The sequence below is a fragment of the Frankliniella occidentalis genome, unplaced genomic scaffold (assembly GCF_000697945.3).
Source record: "Frankliniella occidentalis isolate FOCC.00 unplaced genomic scaffold, Focc_3.1 Scaffold227, whole genome shotgun sequence".
Lineage (NCBI taxonomy): Eukaryota > Metazoa > Arthropoda > Insecta > Thysanoptera > Thripidae > Frankliniella > Frankliniella occidentalis.
The window spans coordinates 431,060-448,657 of record NW_026267353.1 but is presented as its reverse complement, the minus strand read 5'-3'; the positions used below and the strand labels follow the sequence as shown (position 1 = coordinate 448,657).

General features: G+C 50.3%; 2 protein-coding genes across 2 annotated transcripts; both read right to left on the bottom strand.

Annotated features, from left to right (window-relative positions):
- Positions 1–548: 548 nt before the first annotated feature.
- LOC127750658 (dynein axonemal heavy chain 1-like) lies at positions 549–10,023 on the bottom strand. The gene is made up of 12 exons (XM_052272871.1): positions 9,904–10,023; positions 9,255–9,424; positions 7,972–8,180; positions 7,507–7,609; positions 7,204–7,332; positions 6,156–6,276; positions 4,796–4,926; positions 4,318–4,423; positions 3,778–3,932; positions 1,323–1,511; positions 878–1,042; positions 549–800 (listed from the first exon to the last, which is right to left on the bottom strand). The coding sequence occupies exons 1-12, from the start codon at positions 10,007–10,009 to the stop codon at positions 549–551; spliced, it is 1,836 nt and encodes a 611-aa protein (XP_052128831.1). The 5' UTR covers positions 10,010–10,023.
- A 338-nt stretch (positions 10,024–10,361) lies between these two features.
- On the bottom strand, positions 10,362–11,945 carry LOC127750656 (dynein axonemal heavy chain 1-like). Its single transcript, XM_052272862.1, has 5 exons — positions 11,838–11,945; positions 11,249–11,756; positions 10,979–11,139; positions 10,633–10,902; positions 10,362–10,552 (listed from the first exon to the last, which is right to left on the bottom strand). The coding sequence occupies exons 2-5, from the start codon at positions 11,439–11,441 to the stop codon at positions 10,376–10,378; spliced, it is 801 nt and encodes a 266-aa protein (XP_052128822.1). The 5' UTR covers positions 11,442–11,756; positions 11,838–11,945; the 3' UTR covers positions 10,362–10,375.
- Between the last annotated feature and the right edge of the window lie 5,653 nt (positions 11,946–17,598).

The following is a 17,598-nucleotide window of genomic DNA, read 5'->3' as shown; positions in this document are numbered from 1 at the left end:
GGGGGGGGGGGCTGTAGCATATGGGTAAGAACCCCTTTGAAGCTGGGTGGGAAGGTAAGACCACATTCGAGTGTAGGGCGGAGGTCGAGAGGACTAGACCCAGAATCAACAACACACGCGCCCTGCCCCACGGCCACCACAATGTGTGTCGACGCCGTGACACAAGATTACGCTAGGTTGCCTATTCGCTCTCCCCGTAAGGCGCCATGGCCCCTGGCGTATGCAGACCCGCAACACTGTTGTGCCGCAGCCCTCACACGTAGGGTACACTCCCAAACGGATGTAGCCAGCACACATCAAGTTGGGCTACGAGGGCCACGTCCCGGTGCACCTGCACTGATCGCCACCGCAGGGCAACCCACTCGCATGTCTACATGGGGTACAGTGATCCTTTGCAAAGGGGGGACGCTACTAGGGCCGACCAGAAAGCTGATGTGGGCCGCATCGCTCGCTATTTTAAGCTGACGACGAGTGACAAACCGGGGCACGGGCATGGGCACACAGCTAAGGCTCTAACTGAAAGCAGAAAGCGGGCAAGACGCAAATTCTTACACTGGGCGCCGCTTGTCGCGGCTGGACTGACCCGCGCTGACGAGGATGTCCCCCAGCAGGGCCTCCTTGCCGCTCTCGAGCTCGCGCACCGTGGACACCCAGCGGCCCTGCTCCGAGGCCACGCCGCCCAGCAGGCGGCGGGCGCGGTCCATGCGGTCCTCGCACAGCTGCGCGCGCGCCTCCAGCTCGGCCTTCTCCTCCTCCGTCACGCGCAGCTCCTGCTGCAGCGCCTCCAGCCCCGCCATGATCTGGGCACAGAGAGTGGGAATGTTGCAAACTCGACGAGGACCCCCCTTAAATAATTGCGAAACGCGAATCCCCCCACCTCTGCCATCCGGTCTCGCGTGGCTTTGAGTGCCTGCTTTGTAATGTCGAGCTCCCTGTTGGCCTCGGCCAACTTCTCTTTCTTGGGCCTCACGTTCTGGTACACGAAGTAGAATTTGTAGATGGCGTGAGTCCACACGCACAGCGACCCGCACGCCTTGGACACCTGCCACGGAAAGGTAATGTAAATATAATTGCATGTATTCATACCAGAGCAGCATGAAAAAACACGGCCAATTAGCTGGAGAGCCCCAAGTGCAAAGCTCGCCCACATCAAAGGAAAGGTTGTTTTCCTTATTTTACTAAACGAGGAGAAAATCCCTTAATTGAAACAAAGCCAGCGTTTTAGGAGACGATTTTTAAATTACATAGACGGTCTCACAAATTTTCTCCGCAAGAGGATGCAAAGCCCACACCAATAGGTCAATTTTAAAAATTGTACCCACCTTGACGACAAAGTTTGGCTGAAACTGCGGATTCTCGATGTAGGGTTTCAGCTTCTTGACAATGTCCTCCGTCATGTTTTCCTTGTCGTAGGTGACAAGCGAATTAAGGAAGTGATCGGGATTGACGAGGAGCGCGGTGCCCGGCGTCCAGAAGTCGTTGACCTTCTCTCCAATTTTCTCGCCAGGGACCTAGGGGCAGGAGCGTGTTAGTTCAAAGGGCATAGGGATCAAATCGGGACGACGCACGCAGGGACCCGGGTGAGTTCAAACTAATTATCTCAGCCGCCAGTCAACAGTGGACTCCCCACGGAGAGCTAAAGGGGAAGAGGTGGGGGGGGGGAGGGGGAAGGTGCTACAGGTTGACGGTGGCTGGAAAAGAAGGTGGTGGTGGGGGGAAGGGGAGGGGTATTATTAAATTTCAAACTCGGTACTTGGTGACACAAGTTGTCTTCCAAGGGAATAGTTGGGAGATGCGATTGTTCATGCGTATGCGTACCATACGATGACGTAGGTGACGTCCCCTGCCATGCCCTACCGATGACCGTAATAAAAAGCAATCGCATACATAATTTGCAAAATGCAGGAACAGGTGTTTTTTTCTTTATATTTCTCATGATTTCAGTGCAAACAGGAACGACCAGCCTAACTGTCTAGGCCCCGCATGCTGACGTCTACGGTTACCATGAACTAAAACTGCTCGCCAACATTTATTTTAGCAGCCGGGGTCTCATAAAAAAAAAAGAGAAAAAAAGAAGATGTATGAAGCGCAACCGCTAAAGTCGCAACAGGAAGCTGAGCTAAGGGGGGAAGGAAGAAAAAAAGGGGGGGGAAGAAAGATGAAGGAGACTGACGCCTCTCGCCTTTCTCACTCATACGTCCGGAAGTACATCTCTCCTGCCGACACTCGGCTCGCCCTTCCCCTCCACTTTCATTTCTCTCACTCTGCTCGCCTTTATTTTCGCTGCGCTCAAACACGAGCGAGAAGTGCGCTTCCGTCATGGTTAAGTTTCTGGAGAGTGCGAGGGAGGTAAGTACAGAGTACGGAAAGGCGGACGGAGTTTGCAAGGCAAAGGCGCCCCAAAGTGTGGGGGCGAGTGGGCGCGTGGCCGCGTTAGACCGTCCCAAAAAAATGCTGTTTTCAAAAAGTGCTCGGGACACATTGCCGCAGTAAACGGACTGACTAGTAGATACTAAAACGATTTTTTTCCGATTTTTTGAGTTGAATTTAGAGGTCGCGCATGAATTTTTAACGTTTTTTAACACAAAAACTGCGATTGTGCGGGAATTGGCGAGTTGCAGCTTCCTCTGGACGGTCCCACACTGTTCTGATTCTGCATACTGTTTCCCTCTATCCCTCTCTCGCCCCTATCGCTTTGCGGGGGTCCGAACCGCATGCTTACTTCATTCTTATAGCCCTAAAGAGATTTATAATAACTCAAATTGCGTCTGTGAGGAGTACCTTATCTAGCAAACGAGCATTACACCAAAACAATAGAGTAATGTTCAATTCTTGCCGTCGAGGTCGGGGGATTGTTTGTGGGATTTTCACATATTTTATGGCATTTTTTTTTTTACTTTTGGTTTTAAACCTGTGTCAATTTAAATAGTCGATTGGGAATAAACTAAACTGTACATTATTCTAACTGTACTGTTCTTGCCTGCAGCAATGATGGTACACTGTTAAAAAATTGTTGTAAATTTAGAACACATTTGATGCAAAGTTTGATAGCAACAAATGTTGATAAAAACAAAACATGTTTTAATCCAACAACGTTCACAAAATTTTCTGAAACAATTTTTAATTTCAAAACAGTGGTCATTTACGTCTACCAGCACCGCAAGTTTGTAATAACACAATCTTGTTCGTTCTGTAACGATATATCTTGCTACTATCAAACATTCCAACGGTTTTGTTGTAATATTGCTGCAACATAGTGAAAAGTAGGAATCGTTGTTATGGACCACTACGGTCAAAATAGAAGGAACTTTGTCACATGACAATGAAAACGAATGGTAGTGTTTTTATAACAAGCTAGTCATCACTGAGAGTATGATAATTTGACAACCTTTTTTCAACTGTGCATGGCTCTGAACCACCGTTTCGGACTTTACTTTCTTCTCTTGGGGTATAATTTTACAGGGGTCAAAGGCTGTTAAGACACCCCGCAATGTGATAGGGGCAAGAGAGGGATAGAGGGGAACAGTGTGCGCCATCAGAATGATGAGGGAGCGTCCAGGGGAGGCTGCAACTCGCTAATTCCGGCAAAATCGCAGCTTTTGTGGTAAAAAACGTTAAAAATTCATGCGCGACCTCTAAATTTAACTCAAAAAATCGGAAAAAAATTGTTTTAGTATCTACTAGTCAGTCCGTTTACTGCGGCAATGTGTCCCGAGCACTTTTTGAAAACAGCATTTTTTTGGGACGGTCTAGGCCGCGTGGGCGCGTGATACTTACCCTATTCGGGGCAACGCCCATGGCGATGCAGATGGCCTCGATGACCAGGACGACGCCGGCAGGCGGTTTCTTGAGCGCGCGCACCTCGCTGATGTCGTTCTTGTTGAGCGCCTTCAGGCTCTTTTCCGCCTCCAGCAGCGCGGGCATCGCCTCGGCTACAAAAATAAATAAATAGAATTTTGGTCAGAAATTTCATTACCTTTCAACTTTTTCGGTGCATCTGGCGAATAAAGGGCCCCCTTAAAGCCAAGCAAGTGATTCCTAGTAACACATAAGTACACTACAGTCCACGTCGAAGACTCCACGACATTACGTTTTCCCATTATTTGTTTGTTAAACTTTCAGCCTCACTGTTTCCTTGCTCTGTCGCATTATTTAAACACGTGTTCGCACGCGCTGGGCCTCCAACATGAGCCTGGGTGAAACACGAGGACAGCGGCAGAGGCAAACACACCAGTGGCATAGCAATTTCATATCCATACGCAAGAGACAGCTCGTATTCGAAGAAAACTGTCTCGCACACTGTCTCCGTAATCGCACCCAGGTCGTCCTCGGCGTCCTGGGCGATGGCAGCGCACACGGCGCTCTTTTCACTCGCTGTCTTCTCCTCCCGCTCTGCCTCCTGTTTGGCGCGCTCCACCCGCCCCTGCGAACACCATATGCCACACATCAAAAAAACGTTTGAAAAAAAAAAAGGTTGCACGCGGACGAGCTGTAAAAGCTTCACAGATTAGCCTAACAGGTAATAACATTAGCTATACAGTTTGATTTACAGTACGCCTAATTTGTTTTTCCAGTATCAAGTAGTGCGAGTTGTAAACCTTCTCGCCGCACGGCATCGTCAAAAAAGACTAGACATTACAGTGAAGAGATCGGCGCCGCCCTTAAAATTTATAAATTTTAAGACTGATATTTTCGTGTCACCTTACAATTGACACTGAAATAATTACAGGTTTGAACTGTTATACAAACCAGTGTTAGATTGTAACATTATTATTGTCAACAGGTGGGGACCCACCGTGTCTGCGGCAATCTTGTCCAACATTACGATGGTCTCCTGCTGGGCTTTGAGCAGTGCAGGCCGCATAGCCGCCAGATCTTGCTGCAGTTCCGCCACCTCTTCGCCCGTTTTCTGTAGCTTGCCGAGACCTGGAAAGGAAACAAGAGGAAGAGGAGAGAGCAGCTGGTGATTAATTGTCGGCATCTTGTACTTTCTCTCTGGATCTAGGATTCTTTGTGAATCATCGATCCACACGGTCTTTTGATTGGAAATTCCGAGGAAAGGCGGGAGGGAGAAACCAGAGCAATCACTGCCTTCCTCTCGACAGCCTGGGACGCGCAACCTTTCTTTGGGCTCCTTGCTGTTCTCGCTCGGAGTCCGTCAGCGCGTGTTATTAGGGGTCGATAGGTAAGCAATTTTACGCCGCCGTAAGACCTTCGCCCTCCCATTTCACAACCAAACCGCTCTCTCGCTTCCCGTAATTCTTTATATTCAAAGCACGCTTCTCTTCTGTGTGAGATTGCCCCTCCACGCCCATGTTGATTAGGAGCCGGATCTGGCGGTCCGCATCGGATATACCGCTCTTGGGGTACAGGCCGTGCGATCAGGGGGTCGCGGTCGCGCACGTGCCTCACCACACACATGATGATTTGGGCATTGTCGTGCCACCACCAAACAATGTATCGTCGTCACTTTGGATGAATATGAAATCGATAAAATCACACGCGGACAGGCAATGTCACCCCCGGACCTCGACCATTTATTGTTATTAAAAAATACTGTCACACACAAACACACTCAGAAAACCGTTTTGCCCGCTGTCAATTCTTTGTTCGGCTGACAAATAGCTTTTCCGAGTGCACAAGCCGACATTGAAAAACATCAGAAGGCGGCATTACAACTTAACAGTGCAGCCTTTCGTTCGCAATTAAAAGGGAAGCTCCTACTGTCTGCCCACAGAGAAAGCAATAAGCGGCAGGGGACGCCATCCCATAAAGTGCGGCCCGAGCCTCCGTGCCGGGTCCCATCGGACAAGTGGCGCCCCAGGCAACGGCGATCCCATCGCGACAGGCACTGAAATCCGTTTTGGGATACTTTTATTGAATTTCTGCGATAACTGGCGTTTTGCGATTCCCACACTAAAGGGCATGATAACCCCCAAATTGTGATAAAAGTATGACATTATTTTGATAAAATCATCACAAAAACTGTAATAAAAAGTTATTAAATATTTTTGTGATGGCCTTATCCCAATAATCTGATACTTTTATCACTTTTTTGGGGTTATCATACCCTTTAGCGTGGGAATCGCAACACACCAGTTATCGCATTGTTTTTGGTTAAAAGCATCGCAAAATCAGCCTCAGTGGGGACGAACCTTTGCGGAGCCTGAGGATAGCCTGGTCCATCTCGGCTCGCTTCTTCACCAGCAGTTCCGAGTAGCTCGTCAGCAGCTCCAAGTAGGAGGTTGGGGTCACGTAGTAATGCCTCGACAGTTCCTGAAGACGAAATCGTTGAGTACTCACAACACGATGTGTAAGAAAGAATTGTTTTGGTTTAAATTAAATCTAATGAGTATAAGCAAGCTTGGGGCACGACCTCACAAAAGCAAGATCTCTACCGAGCGACGCTGGAGTGCTCTGGAAACTAAGGTGTGAGACAGTCTCACACGGAATGGTGTGAGACTGTATACCTCACACGAAAAGGGGTATGAGGCAAACGCCAAATTGTGAGAGACTCATTGTGCCTCAGCAAGTTGAGTGATACTTCCTCATACCAAATGGCGAGCCAAATGGTGTGAGGAACAGAGAGTCTCACACCATTTGTTGTGAGGAACAGAGTCTCACACCATTTAGTGTGAGGTATTTTGCCTCACACCATTTGGTGTGAGACTGACTCACACTTGAGTTTCCAGAGTGGCAACCCAGGCCCCTATTGGCCACGGCTACGCTGGCTGGACGCCACCCCGATCTCCCCCAGAGGGGAAGGGGGGGGGGGGGGGGGCGTTGCATTAGCTTGCCTCATAAGGTCCTGGGGAAACGCTCGGGAGAGACCTGGTCTTGAATTGCACGTGGGATCGCCCTCCAGCCCTACTCAAATTCACTTAGGCGACCCGGGCGAAATCAGCCTCGTTGACAGGCATCGAGGCACTTGAGTATGCAGGAGGATAGACCCCCAATGCCTGGCGAGGCAGTCTCAGAATAAGGTTTATTGGTTTTATTGGAATTGGCGTAAAGAATTGGATACACAGGAATAACCAATTTAACTGCAGGGCGAGACATTTAATCCAAACGCGAATGAAATTTTCTGATCTTATTGATGAATGGAAACATTGCACCCGACGCGTCACTAGTGCGCTGCCCTCGATTAGCTGCAGAAGCACCGCCACTACACGTACTTAATGAATGAGAAACTTTGCTGATTACCCGAACGAAGACCTCGCTGGCCGTCACCACGCTGGTGTGCATGTCCTGGCACACGGCCACCATTCCGTCGCGCACCGCACCCGACACCTCGATGCCGGGGATGTCGCTGAGGAAACGGGTCGCTACAGACTGGAGAAACAATTCAGCACCGTCGTCAGAAAAAAACATCGCAAGTCGACAAGAGAAAAAAAACAAGACGGTAAGAGAATATTCGATAGGGAGTAAAAGAGGAATATCTTCAGAAAATGAATGAGGCACTTCCTGGTATTAACGGGACAAAGAAGAGAGGTGGGCGAGACGTACCTTAAGAGCAGAGGCGGGCCACGTGCTGAACCAGTCAATTGTGCAGCAGTTAACCAATGCTGGGAACATCCGCAGCCGTGCCCTGAACACATCTCCGATTGGGCTAGAGAAAAGTAAGAAATTGTAGAAACTAGTCATTGAACTCACAATCGATTCATTGTAATTCAGATAAAAGCATTTGTTAGTGCCAGACATTTTTTACAAATTCTGATGTACGAAACTATCACTGGTAAATTAAAAAACGCAGTTGTACGTTGCCAGTTCTCGCGCTTTGAAGAACAGTAAGTCGATAGAGAAGTGTCGAACAAATTTCGAAATTTAATTGATTTGAGTTCCGTGTAAATTGGCAAATTTCATGAAAGGAATTCATTGTAAAATAATCAACGCAAATTTGTCATGGTATTAAGATTTCTCATATGTTTTCAAAGCCTTCAAGATAAAGTATAGACTAGTCGCTAATAATACCTCATCGTAATGATGCAATGCAAGTTGGACTTGACCGTCCGCTGGAAGGCTGAGAACATGTTGGAACGCGTGGCTTGCAGGCCCTGCTCCGTCACCACGCCTCGCATCAACTGATAAATCTTGTCCAACTCTTCGGCCTCGTAGATGTTTGGCACGTCACCCGAGCTGAGCACACTGTTGATGTCCTCCAGGAAAGATTCTGATTTTATCTGGAGAGGGGTTGAAGAAGCTTAGGGGGCGTTATGCCAGTAGCTTATGAAAGCTCCGTTTGCTCCGTTGAGCACTGAATGTCGAGTCACTCGAGTCATTTTTGCGACATTTTTGGTTGCAAATGTCACTCATTTTGAGTTATTTCCGCGAACATCGCTCTATTAGTGGACAGTCTTGCACGAGACGTCCCCTCTCCCACTGCGGTCCTCAGTAAAAGGCGCCTGTTGAGGATTCAGAAGCAACACAGTACGCAGGCATACCCAGCGGGCTTGCCTACTCAATCGGTGACAGGCGCCCGCCGCTCACGCAATAACTACGAGACAAGTACCCAACAAATCATAGAGAAATACGTTGTTATGTATTATACAGGGTCTCACACTTTATAGAAAATGACGCCGAGAAATTCACAACTTCTATTGCACGACAACGAAAGGCCCCACGAGGCCTTTCAGAATCAGTAGAATCTGCGGTGTACAGTAGCAGCGTAGGCGCAAACACAGCAAAATATGGACCGGGATGGTATATAAGGAGGGCAGGCGGTGGGCGAGGGCCGCGGAACGGTGCAAGCCAAGTTACTCATGGAGCCCGGCAAAGAGCGAGCTATGCGAGCCTACCCCGACCCTCTCTCATCTGTCCAGGAAGGGGCCTAGCTCGCATAGCTCGCTCCTTGAAGGGCTCTTGGCTACTCGCAGCCGGCCATGATCCCCCGCGCGGCGCGCCCCGCCCGGTCCATGTTTTGCGTGATTGCGCGTGTTTTCACCGCCACTACCCCGCAGATTCTACAGACTCCGTGCCTCAGTGCAACCTCGGTTTTCGTGAAAATAAAGTTGTGAGTCTTTCAGCGTTATTTTCTGTAAAGTGCGATTGCCGTTGGTCGCCGAGGTCCCAAATTTCGCTCACCGTACCTCGATAACACCTTTCCGTAGGGGTGGGATGATGGGCCACCGTATATACTATTGCATACGGGCCTTCGCATGCGCCTTGGTTCCAGCCTCCACTCCCCCCCCCCCTTCCTCCTTGCGCCACCTGACCTGAGGAGGGTTTATCCAAGGCTGCAGCCACCGCATACGTACCTGAGTGTCAGAGAAGAGGAACACCGTCTCCTTCATGTACAGCCCGGCTTTGAGCAGCAGATGCTTCAGGTCCTCGCGCCACTCGGGCAGCCCGTAGGCTCGGCTCAGCACAACTTGGAAGCACGTCAAGTCCAAGGCGAAGGCGGCGAGCCGTGTCAGGCTTTGCCGTCCTACGAAGCCATCCGTCAAGTGTCGGCAAAGAGGCATTGAAAACCGCAGGGCATGGGGGCTTTGGGATCGAGTATCAAGTGAGTATCAAGTGAGTCGATGATGAGATGCGGGGAGATTACGCATCCCACCCCGAAGAAAGGTCAGCAGCCAAGGCCGAGAGCAGGCAGGACCGTGGTGTAGCAAAAAACCGAGGGACAACTAACTCCGAAATTTCGCGCACTTGTGAGACTCTAATAGTGAATATCACTGAATAATTACTGAACATCACCTGAAGGTATTAATTCCCTCGCGAACCGTAAGAAGTTACTGCCCCCTCGCAAAAAACGGCCATGGTCGTGCTGCAGCACGCGTCTAAATAGGACAGCGTTGGTGTTTACAGGTTTTACCCCTCTCTTTCCGCCTTTGTAACGCAATTGAGCTCGCCCTACCTATGCAAAACAGTTTACCGTGAAACTAGTTCTTCACATTGAACACTTACCCGAGCCGCCCATGCCGAGCAGGAGCGCGTTGCCTTGCGGCTGTCGCAGGATGCGGGCGATGCGACACACGTGCTGCACGGCGTCCGTGAACAGCACCAGCCTCATGGGCGCAATGCTCTGCGAGTTGTATTCGTCCAGCAGCTCCACCAGCACGCTAGACAGCTAGAGCAGAGCGAGAGGGGCCTCACTGACCACCACTATTTTTGGTGCTTTTATTGTTCAAATTAAGTTGGAGTTGGCGATGAACGTGATCATGCGTTGGGTATGCTGGCTTTGTAAATAATTGAGTTTCCCCCCGGGCAGCTCGGGTAGGCAGGTGCACGGGCCGATCACTGATTAGGTCCGCCATACATACATCATGAGGCCCAGTGGGCCCTGTTCACCTCGCATTTCGATCCAATTAGAGCACAGTCTGAAGCGGGCCGTACGTCGTACCTCCGTCACCGGAGGAGAACCCTTACCTGACTATTCCTAGTAAAGGCTCACCCTGTCCACGTCCGTGATTCTGTCATACTCCCGTTCCGGATTGGACAGTTCACCAAAGTACAGTGGGTCCTCGCCGACGGGATCCTGGTTGAAGCGCGTCCGCATCACGGCCCGCAGTCGCTCGCTGAACCACGCCCTGTCCTTGTCGTCCACCAGCCTGTCCTGCACAGTGCACGTCGATGTAAGGTGAATTTATTACTGCCGCAGGATGCCCAACAAGTCGGTTGGATCCAGCTCCGTACCTGATAGACGCGGAGGTTTTCGTGGTACCAGAGCACCAGCAGCTGATCAAGCGAGGCGACGTTCTTCGGGTCGGCCATGAGCACTCCCTGGAACACCTTGCTGAGGTCGCGCAGGTTGAACGTGTAGTGCGTCTTGGTCGGGGTGGGCAGCAGCTCCCGGAGCACCACGTCGTAGACGTCCAGACTGGCGCGCACCAGGCGCTCCTCCTCGTCAGCCAGGGTCTGGGTGCGCGACAGCCACCAGCGGGTGATGGTACCGAAGATGGTCATCTGCAGGCAAATTTCGATATGGCTACTCGCGTTTCTGACCCCAAAATAGCCCTTGAGTTTTAGCGGGAGTACACACCTTGCTGTCTTCTTGCAACTCCGTAAAGGACAAGTAGTGGAAGTGGCGCATTACCCGGGGAGTGACAGGGTTGCGACCACCGCCTGGCGGACCCATCGCCACAATCAGGTTGACGTCGACGATCTGCCGGAACTCGCCCACGGCCTTTCGATCATACCAGCCTGCGAAAAGTGAAAAAAAAAGGCAAACAATTTAAACAAGCGACATGACATGCGACACATTCCAAAGCAATAATTGCTCGTTTGGTGTCATCTTTCTTCATGGGGATACCTTGAAAGTCGAGCCATTGGCGAATTAGCTCGATGGGGGGCTGCGCGCCGTACACCTCCAGGGCTGGCATGTTGAAGTCGTCGATAAACAAGAGTTGTCTTTTGTTGGGAGGCGGCCCGAACACCCCTTTCCTTCGCCGATCTAACTTGGCGTCTATCACGTCCTGTGGGCGTGATTTCAGCCAATCTATCATATCCGTCCAGAGTCAGTCGGGCGCGCCTTTTCCGGCGACACAAGCCACGCTTCACGTGTCACACATTGGCTGGCCGGCTCTCCGAGGAAAATTAGACGCGCCAACACACCTGAGTCTGCTTGGCGGAAGTGCGCGCCGAGAAGCAGAGGAAGTCGGCGATGTACTTGTCGGGCAGCCCTCGGTCGAGCTTGGCCACCACCGTGAGGGTCTTGCCCGTGCCCGTAGGCCCCACGCACGCCACATTGTGCCCCTGCGTCACTAGCAGCCCCAGCATGGCGGCGCTGCGCCGCGTGTCGAGAGTCGGCACCTCGATGTCTACGAGGACCGGAGGAAAGAAGGCCGAGTATAGAAGCACCCCCAAACTATTCCATTCAGCAGAATCGATTGGTGGATTACCCGAATAGCGGATCTCCTTGGGTATGACAAAGGGCTCCTCGCCCTGCATCCAGTGCACCCAGTGCGGGGCGGCGGGCTCGCCGTCGTCCGTCGCGTCCTGGAAGCCGCCGTCGTGGAGTCGGTAGTCGTAGACGAGGCCCTGGGCGGGGAAGGCCGGGCGCGCTGCGCGCCGCTCCATGGTGCCCCGCACCCACTGGGAGAACCTCTCCCGGGAGGCGTCGTCGCAAGTCGCGCCCACCGACCACACCACGGCGAACACCACCCACGGCACGAGCAGCTCGGCTGGAACCAGACAGAGTGGCGTGACTCACATCCTGGGCGAAAAGCGCTAATGAAAGAGTATACACAAAAACATGGAGCAAAGCATGCATCTGAAATAAAAACAGGGCACCACTTTGTGAGCGGAGAGTGGAGCAACGCCGTCCGCAGGGCGCTCACAACCAGGAAAACGTCCGAGGGAGTAGCAATTTGCGTAGAAGCGTCTGCGCACGCTTGCACACCGATGAATGTATTTGATAATTATCAATACTTTTTGTAATTAATAATTCAAAAATAAGCGCTTTACCCCATCAGTAATGAGTATCGTAAATTAACGATGGCCGGTTTTCGCTCGCTTGTCGAAGAATTCCAAGTCAATACATATCGTTAAAAGTATGTTAAGATAAGAACTTTATTAAATTTATTTTTGGAAATGTGCCCGAATATTTGACAATTAATATACAAAGTGCATTACCTGCCTCCCTCTCCTCCACCACACACACATTGTTCCTCTCTCGCGCAGCAGAGCCCCCCCCCCCTCGTTAGGGTTCGAAAACGGAATGTGGACAGACATGACAAAGCTTTCGGATTGGAGAAGTGAAGTGGCCGCACGCCACACAATCAGGGCCTTTCGTAAAGAGGTCGTGGTGGTTTCATTTTCTCTTAATAAAGATCGTGCTTTATTGTTCGGGAAAGTGGACCTGCCTAAACCACGTACAACGTATTCAGCTCTTGGCCCAGCAAAACGTAGTGTGGATCGAGGGCTTGAATAACCCTTTTGCTGGACGAAACATATTTGCTAGTTGTACTCTTTTCCTTTTTTCTATTTAATTTGGGGGTGTTCAGAAACTCACGCAAAAGGGCGAGGAACGGCGCAGCAGGGGGCGGCCTGGGACCCCGGAGGGGTGCGAGGCGCGCATCCAGCAGGCGCAGGCAGCCCTGCACGATGCAGATGTCCGACGACTCGAGGTACTCGTCGACGGCTAGCTCGCCGCGCAGAGCCGTCACACCACCCACGAGGTAGTCGGCGAGGACCGCGCGCAGGTCCGATTCTAGGGAGGGAAGCGCGTCCAGCCCGTGCTGCGGCAAAGAAACTTGAGATTCACTACGCTTCCTTGCCCACGGATGAGCCTTTTGTCCGATAGTCAGCGCTCCATTTTCTCCTTCTCTTGTTATTTTTTTTTTTTGTTAATTACCAAGCAGACGCTTTTCAAAGAAAATTTATGTGGGCGTCGGTCTGCTAATGAAGCACTCCGTCCGGGACGTGCCAGACGAGACGCAGTCGCTCACCTGGGGCAGCGTCAGGAGCCAGCTGTCCAGGAAGGGAGCGAGGCCCAACACGCTCGGCTCCAGGTACACCATCCCGCAGCGCGACACGGTGGCAGGGCTGGCCACGGCCAGATCGGCCACCTCGAACATCATGGTCATGTGCTCGCTGAGCTTGATGATCTCGCCGCTCGTCAGGCACAGCTTCTTGTTGTCGTCCAGGACCGTGTTCATGTTCTCGATCCACACGGCGTCGACGGGGCCGTCGAACACGTACCACCGTTTGTCCGCGTCCGTCTGCGCCGCGCCCACGCGCACCAGCGACGGCAGGATGCCGTCCGTCCTTGAGGGGGAAAGGAAAACACTTTTTCATGCGGTGTCAACAAACGGCAGCGGCACTGTTTCCACGAGGGGGCTCGGCTGTAACCGATTTCCCAGACCGCCCCATGGGGGCGAAGTGGAGCGAGTGCGTACCACTCGTGCGTGACGGCGTCGAACTCGCCGTACAGCTGCCCCATGGTAATGGACTTGGGGTTCATGACGAAAGCGTGCACAGGCGTGAAAGGAGATCCGCTGGGAGACTGCTTGCCGGCCACCTGCGTCATGGCGGCCCGCAGGACCTCGTAGCACTGCAACACCGGGAAGAGTGCTTTTTGCAATCACGCCATGGAGGGTCCATAGGCCGTGGGGTCGGGCATGGGACGCGGGTCGGGTCGGGCAAGAACGGGACGACCAGGAGCACGCGGCGCCGTTAGCATCACGTCCAGGGCGGTATATGAGGGACCGGGAGAGGCGAGGCCAGGGCGAAGGGCTTTCGGAGCTGCACCGACCTCCCCCCTACCCCCTGTAATGGTTTCAGAGGGTCTCAGCGGCTCACTGGACCACTGGACTTAGGCCAATTGCTCGGACAACTTAATCTGAATTGCGAGAGAGCGAAATGGCGAAATGACTAGGCCCACCGGGAGAGGCCAGGGGCCACGGCCTGTGTTATATATTAATGAGGAAACGTGTTGAAAAAGTTTACGGTGCTTTCTTGAAAAAACTTCTGGAGCGCTCCTCGCGCCCAACTCCGCGAACCGAGACTTCTATATGGACAAGAGGCCCAATAAAAAGGGGGCGTAGCTAACTGTAACACAGCCCTCCGCGAAATATATCATGGATGGAAGTTTATCGTCATTTGGAGACTCTGACACTAAACTTCCGAAAAATTAAAAAGAGAAGGTAGCGATGTGCGCAGCCCTTTTAAAACTTTACATCAGAAACACATAGCAACAAAAAATGAAAATGGTAAAACCGGGGGAACGTGGACTCCTGCACGACTGATCATACTCACAGGAAAATGCGAACTCATAGCACCGTGGTGAAAAGCGACAAGGGATAGAAAGTGTCACCAGGGAAAGTGAAATATACCACTAAGCATCCGCATCCGTATCGGAAGAGGCCCGCGACGCGGGAGGTACGCCGCCGCGCCGGCCCAGTGGGGGCCAGTGGGAGGGGGGAGGGCTGTTGGTGGGGCTAGCGTAGCCGTGGCGGCAGTCTCGCCGGGAACATGCTACAGAGCGGACGAGGGGGCTAAGCAGCTCACTCCGACACTTTCGTCGAAACGGACGCACTGCAGCCCCTCAGCCCGCCTTCTCTCGCTCGCGTGAACTTTGAGCCCGCGTCTCGCTGGGACGACATGCCCTAACCCTACCGTGAAGGTCCGCGCGCGAGTGCCTCAGACGGATAGTGAGCAGGAAAGAGAAAGAGTGAGTGGCACCATTTACCACACACCGGATTAACGCACATGCATGTAAGTACTACCGGTCGAACATTCTTCTAACATCAGAGAAATGCTACGTGCACATGATCCCAGACGATGACGAAGACAGGCCATCACTGCACTGCAAAAATTAATAACGGCAATAGCAAACTGACGGTTAGACCCGTTAATTGTAATCCGGTGGTTTCCGTTTATTAAAATGGCGCTAAGTATAGACCGACCGTACCTCCGTTTGAGCGCTACAGAGTCGTAAAACGATTCTTCCGTACTGCTTTCTGTGGATACGGTGAAGCCGTTTAAGGGCTCCGTATTAAAAAGTCAGTGCACCGAAAACATTTCAGTGAGGTGTCGTTCTCGAAATGAGTGAGGCAATTTTGCCTCGCTCAATCAAAGCGATAACTATAACGCTCACCCTATTTGAGTCATGTGCATCGAATTCTCTCTCTGAAGGAGTACGATTTCCCTGACCTCGCCCAATTGCTTTGGGGAACCCCACTCTCATAAGTGAGGACCGCAGATTATGACTCAAATTGAGCCAGAGTCAGATATCTCGCTCGTGAGAGAGCGAAATTATTTGTGTCACTGATATGGAGTACAAGACCTACTCTCATGTCACTGATCTCGATCTCGCTCTTCTGAGAGTGAGATGTCTGACTAGCATTTTCAGTGTGGGCACGGTCTCTCCGTACTCTATGCTCCGTAGCATATTTCAGTTTGGAGGGTACGGTGCACAGTAGCTGGTACCGTGTCCGTCTCTCATTTCTTACAGTATGTAAAATTTATTCCTTCGTAAAGTTTAGGAGAAGGTTTTCAACGACGAATCCAAATGGTAAATTTGTATATTTTTCATAGGAAAAATGAATCAACTAGGTCAGGGTTATTACAAATTCTACATTTTTAATTTAACTGACCATTCCATTACTTTTTCCTGACCGAAATCTCGATTTTTACTGACTTTCCAGGCAAAAGAAAAGGCAAAATTTCGAGAAACAGGATAAAAATTCATAACTTTTTTTTGCGAATTGTTAGTAACAATTTGTTACACATTTGATGACAAAGGAGCAGTCGACGGGAGAAATTTTACTTACTGCGTCCTCAGTTTTCCTGACCTTCTCTGACTTTGACTTTCACGGACTGTAATAACCCTGTAAGTTGTCTTTGTGAAGCCAGTCGTACATTTACGGTTGAGTTTGTAAAACATCGCGATAAATGTATTCGTTATTTTTTGGCCATGCGTTCGTGCGAAACCAACGTTTCGTCGCGCGTTTCGTCTCGGACAAAATTGTTGTAGTACACGTAAATTAATGCACAAAAGTGTTCGAATCTATGCGGAAAGCAGTGCAGATAACTTGATCACCTTTGTCCAAGTAAGATACAAATTTATTAGGTGTGATGTATACCTTTCCGAATTAGCAACCGCGTGGATGGAAATACAATTTCACTTTAAAATCAAATTGACTTTTAAAAATGTACGATTTTCTTTTTGATTATTTTAGTGCAAGTCATTTGGTGCACACTTTCTTCAACCTGTCTGCTGCTATATGGCACAAAATATACTGTCCTCTTTTTCAGTGCGGCTGCGCATCTTTAGGATTGAATACGCCAGCAAAGCGTGACCACATAGTGATCACGCCACACTGAGCGTGTTAGAATATCTAATATGAGAAATGTCAATTTTCACGCGTACAATTTTGCAAATTTTTATTCAGTATCACCATAAAGGCCTGGTATGTCTACATTAAAGAGACATGGCCATGTGTGCACTGAATACGCAAGAGTGTGCAATGTCGCACGCTTGCAGGTGTGTGAATGTACACTTAAGATAGTAGTAGTAAAATTTACAAAAGCGTCTGGAATTTTTCGTTAAATTTACAAACGTGTGAATTTTTTCTCGAAATTTACACTCTTGTGCCCTCATGTGTATGAATACGTTTCAACCAAATATTCGACATTCTACGCTTCGGTACCTAATTTCTTTAATGCAAACATACCAACCATGCCTACTTTCATAAGTAGACAATGAACCATTTGAGGTGACAGGAAACCATCTGCCCTTTACGATGAAAAAACAAAGATGCTGTATTTATTACATAACAGGGTAACAGGGTGTTAGTACTCTTTAAGAGGCACGAACGAAGGGCCTTTAAAAGTTCGCCTTTTGTTTTTCCACACTCTTAAATTCTTACAAAGAAAATTCTTGTATTACAAAGAATTTTGTGCGCAACCGTAATACAAAGACAAATTTTCTTTGTAATACAAAGAAAACTTTTGTGTAATACGAGGAAATTTCTAGTGATACAAGGACATTTTCTGTATATTACGGTTGCACAGAATTCTTTGGATTATACGAACAAGATTTAGAGTGCAGTGTATGTAAATAACCTAAAGGCCTGCTGTAGAGCAGGCTCGGTATAGGGACCGGCTGACAGAGGGGGGGGGGGCGATGCACTGTGGGTTGCCTACACACAAGATTTT

Bases quoted from the DNA above. Each gene is read 5' to 3' on its own strand.
- LOC127750658 (XM_052272871.1), bottom strand. From the start codon at position 10,009: ATGAGGCTGGTGCTGTTCACGGACGCCGTGCAGCACGTGTGTCGCATC. The intron at 9,425-9,903 runs GTAAGTGTTCAA...ATGGCTTCGTAG, and splicing joins GCTCGGCATGGGCGGCTCGG to GACGGCAAAGCCTGACACGG. The intron at 6,277-7,203 runs GTAATCAGCAAA...TTTCGTCTTCAG, and splicing joins CCAGCGAGGTCTTCGTTCGG to GAACTGTCGAGGCATTACTA.
- LOC127750656 (XM_052272862.1), bottom strand. From the start codon at position 11,441: ATGATAGATTGGCTGAAATCACGCCCACAGGACGTGATAGACGCCAAG. The intron at 11,140-11,248 runs GTATCCCCATGA...CACTTTTCGCAG, and splicing joins CCAATGGCTCGACTTTCAAG to GCTGGTATGATCGAAAGGCC. The intron at 10,903-10,978 runs GTGTGTACTCCC...ATTTGCCTGCAG, and splicing joins AGTTGCAAGAAGACAGCAAG to ATGACCATCTTCGGTACCAT.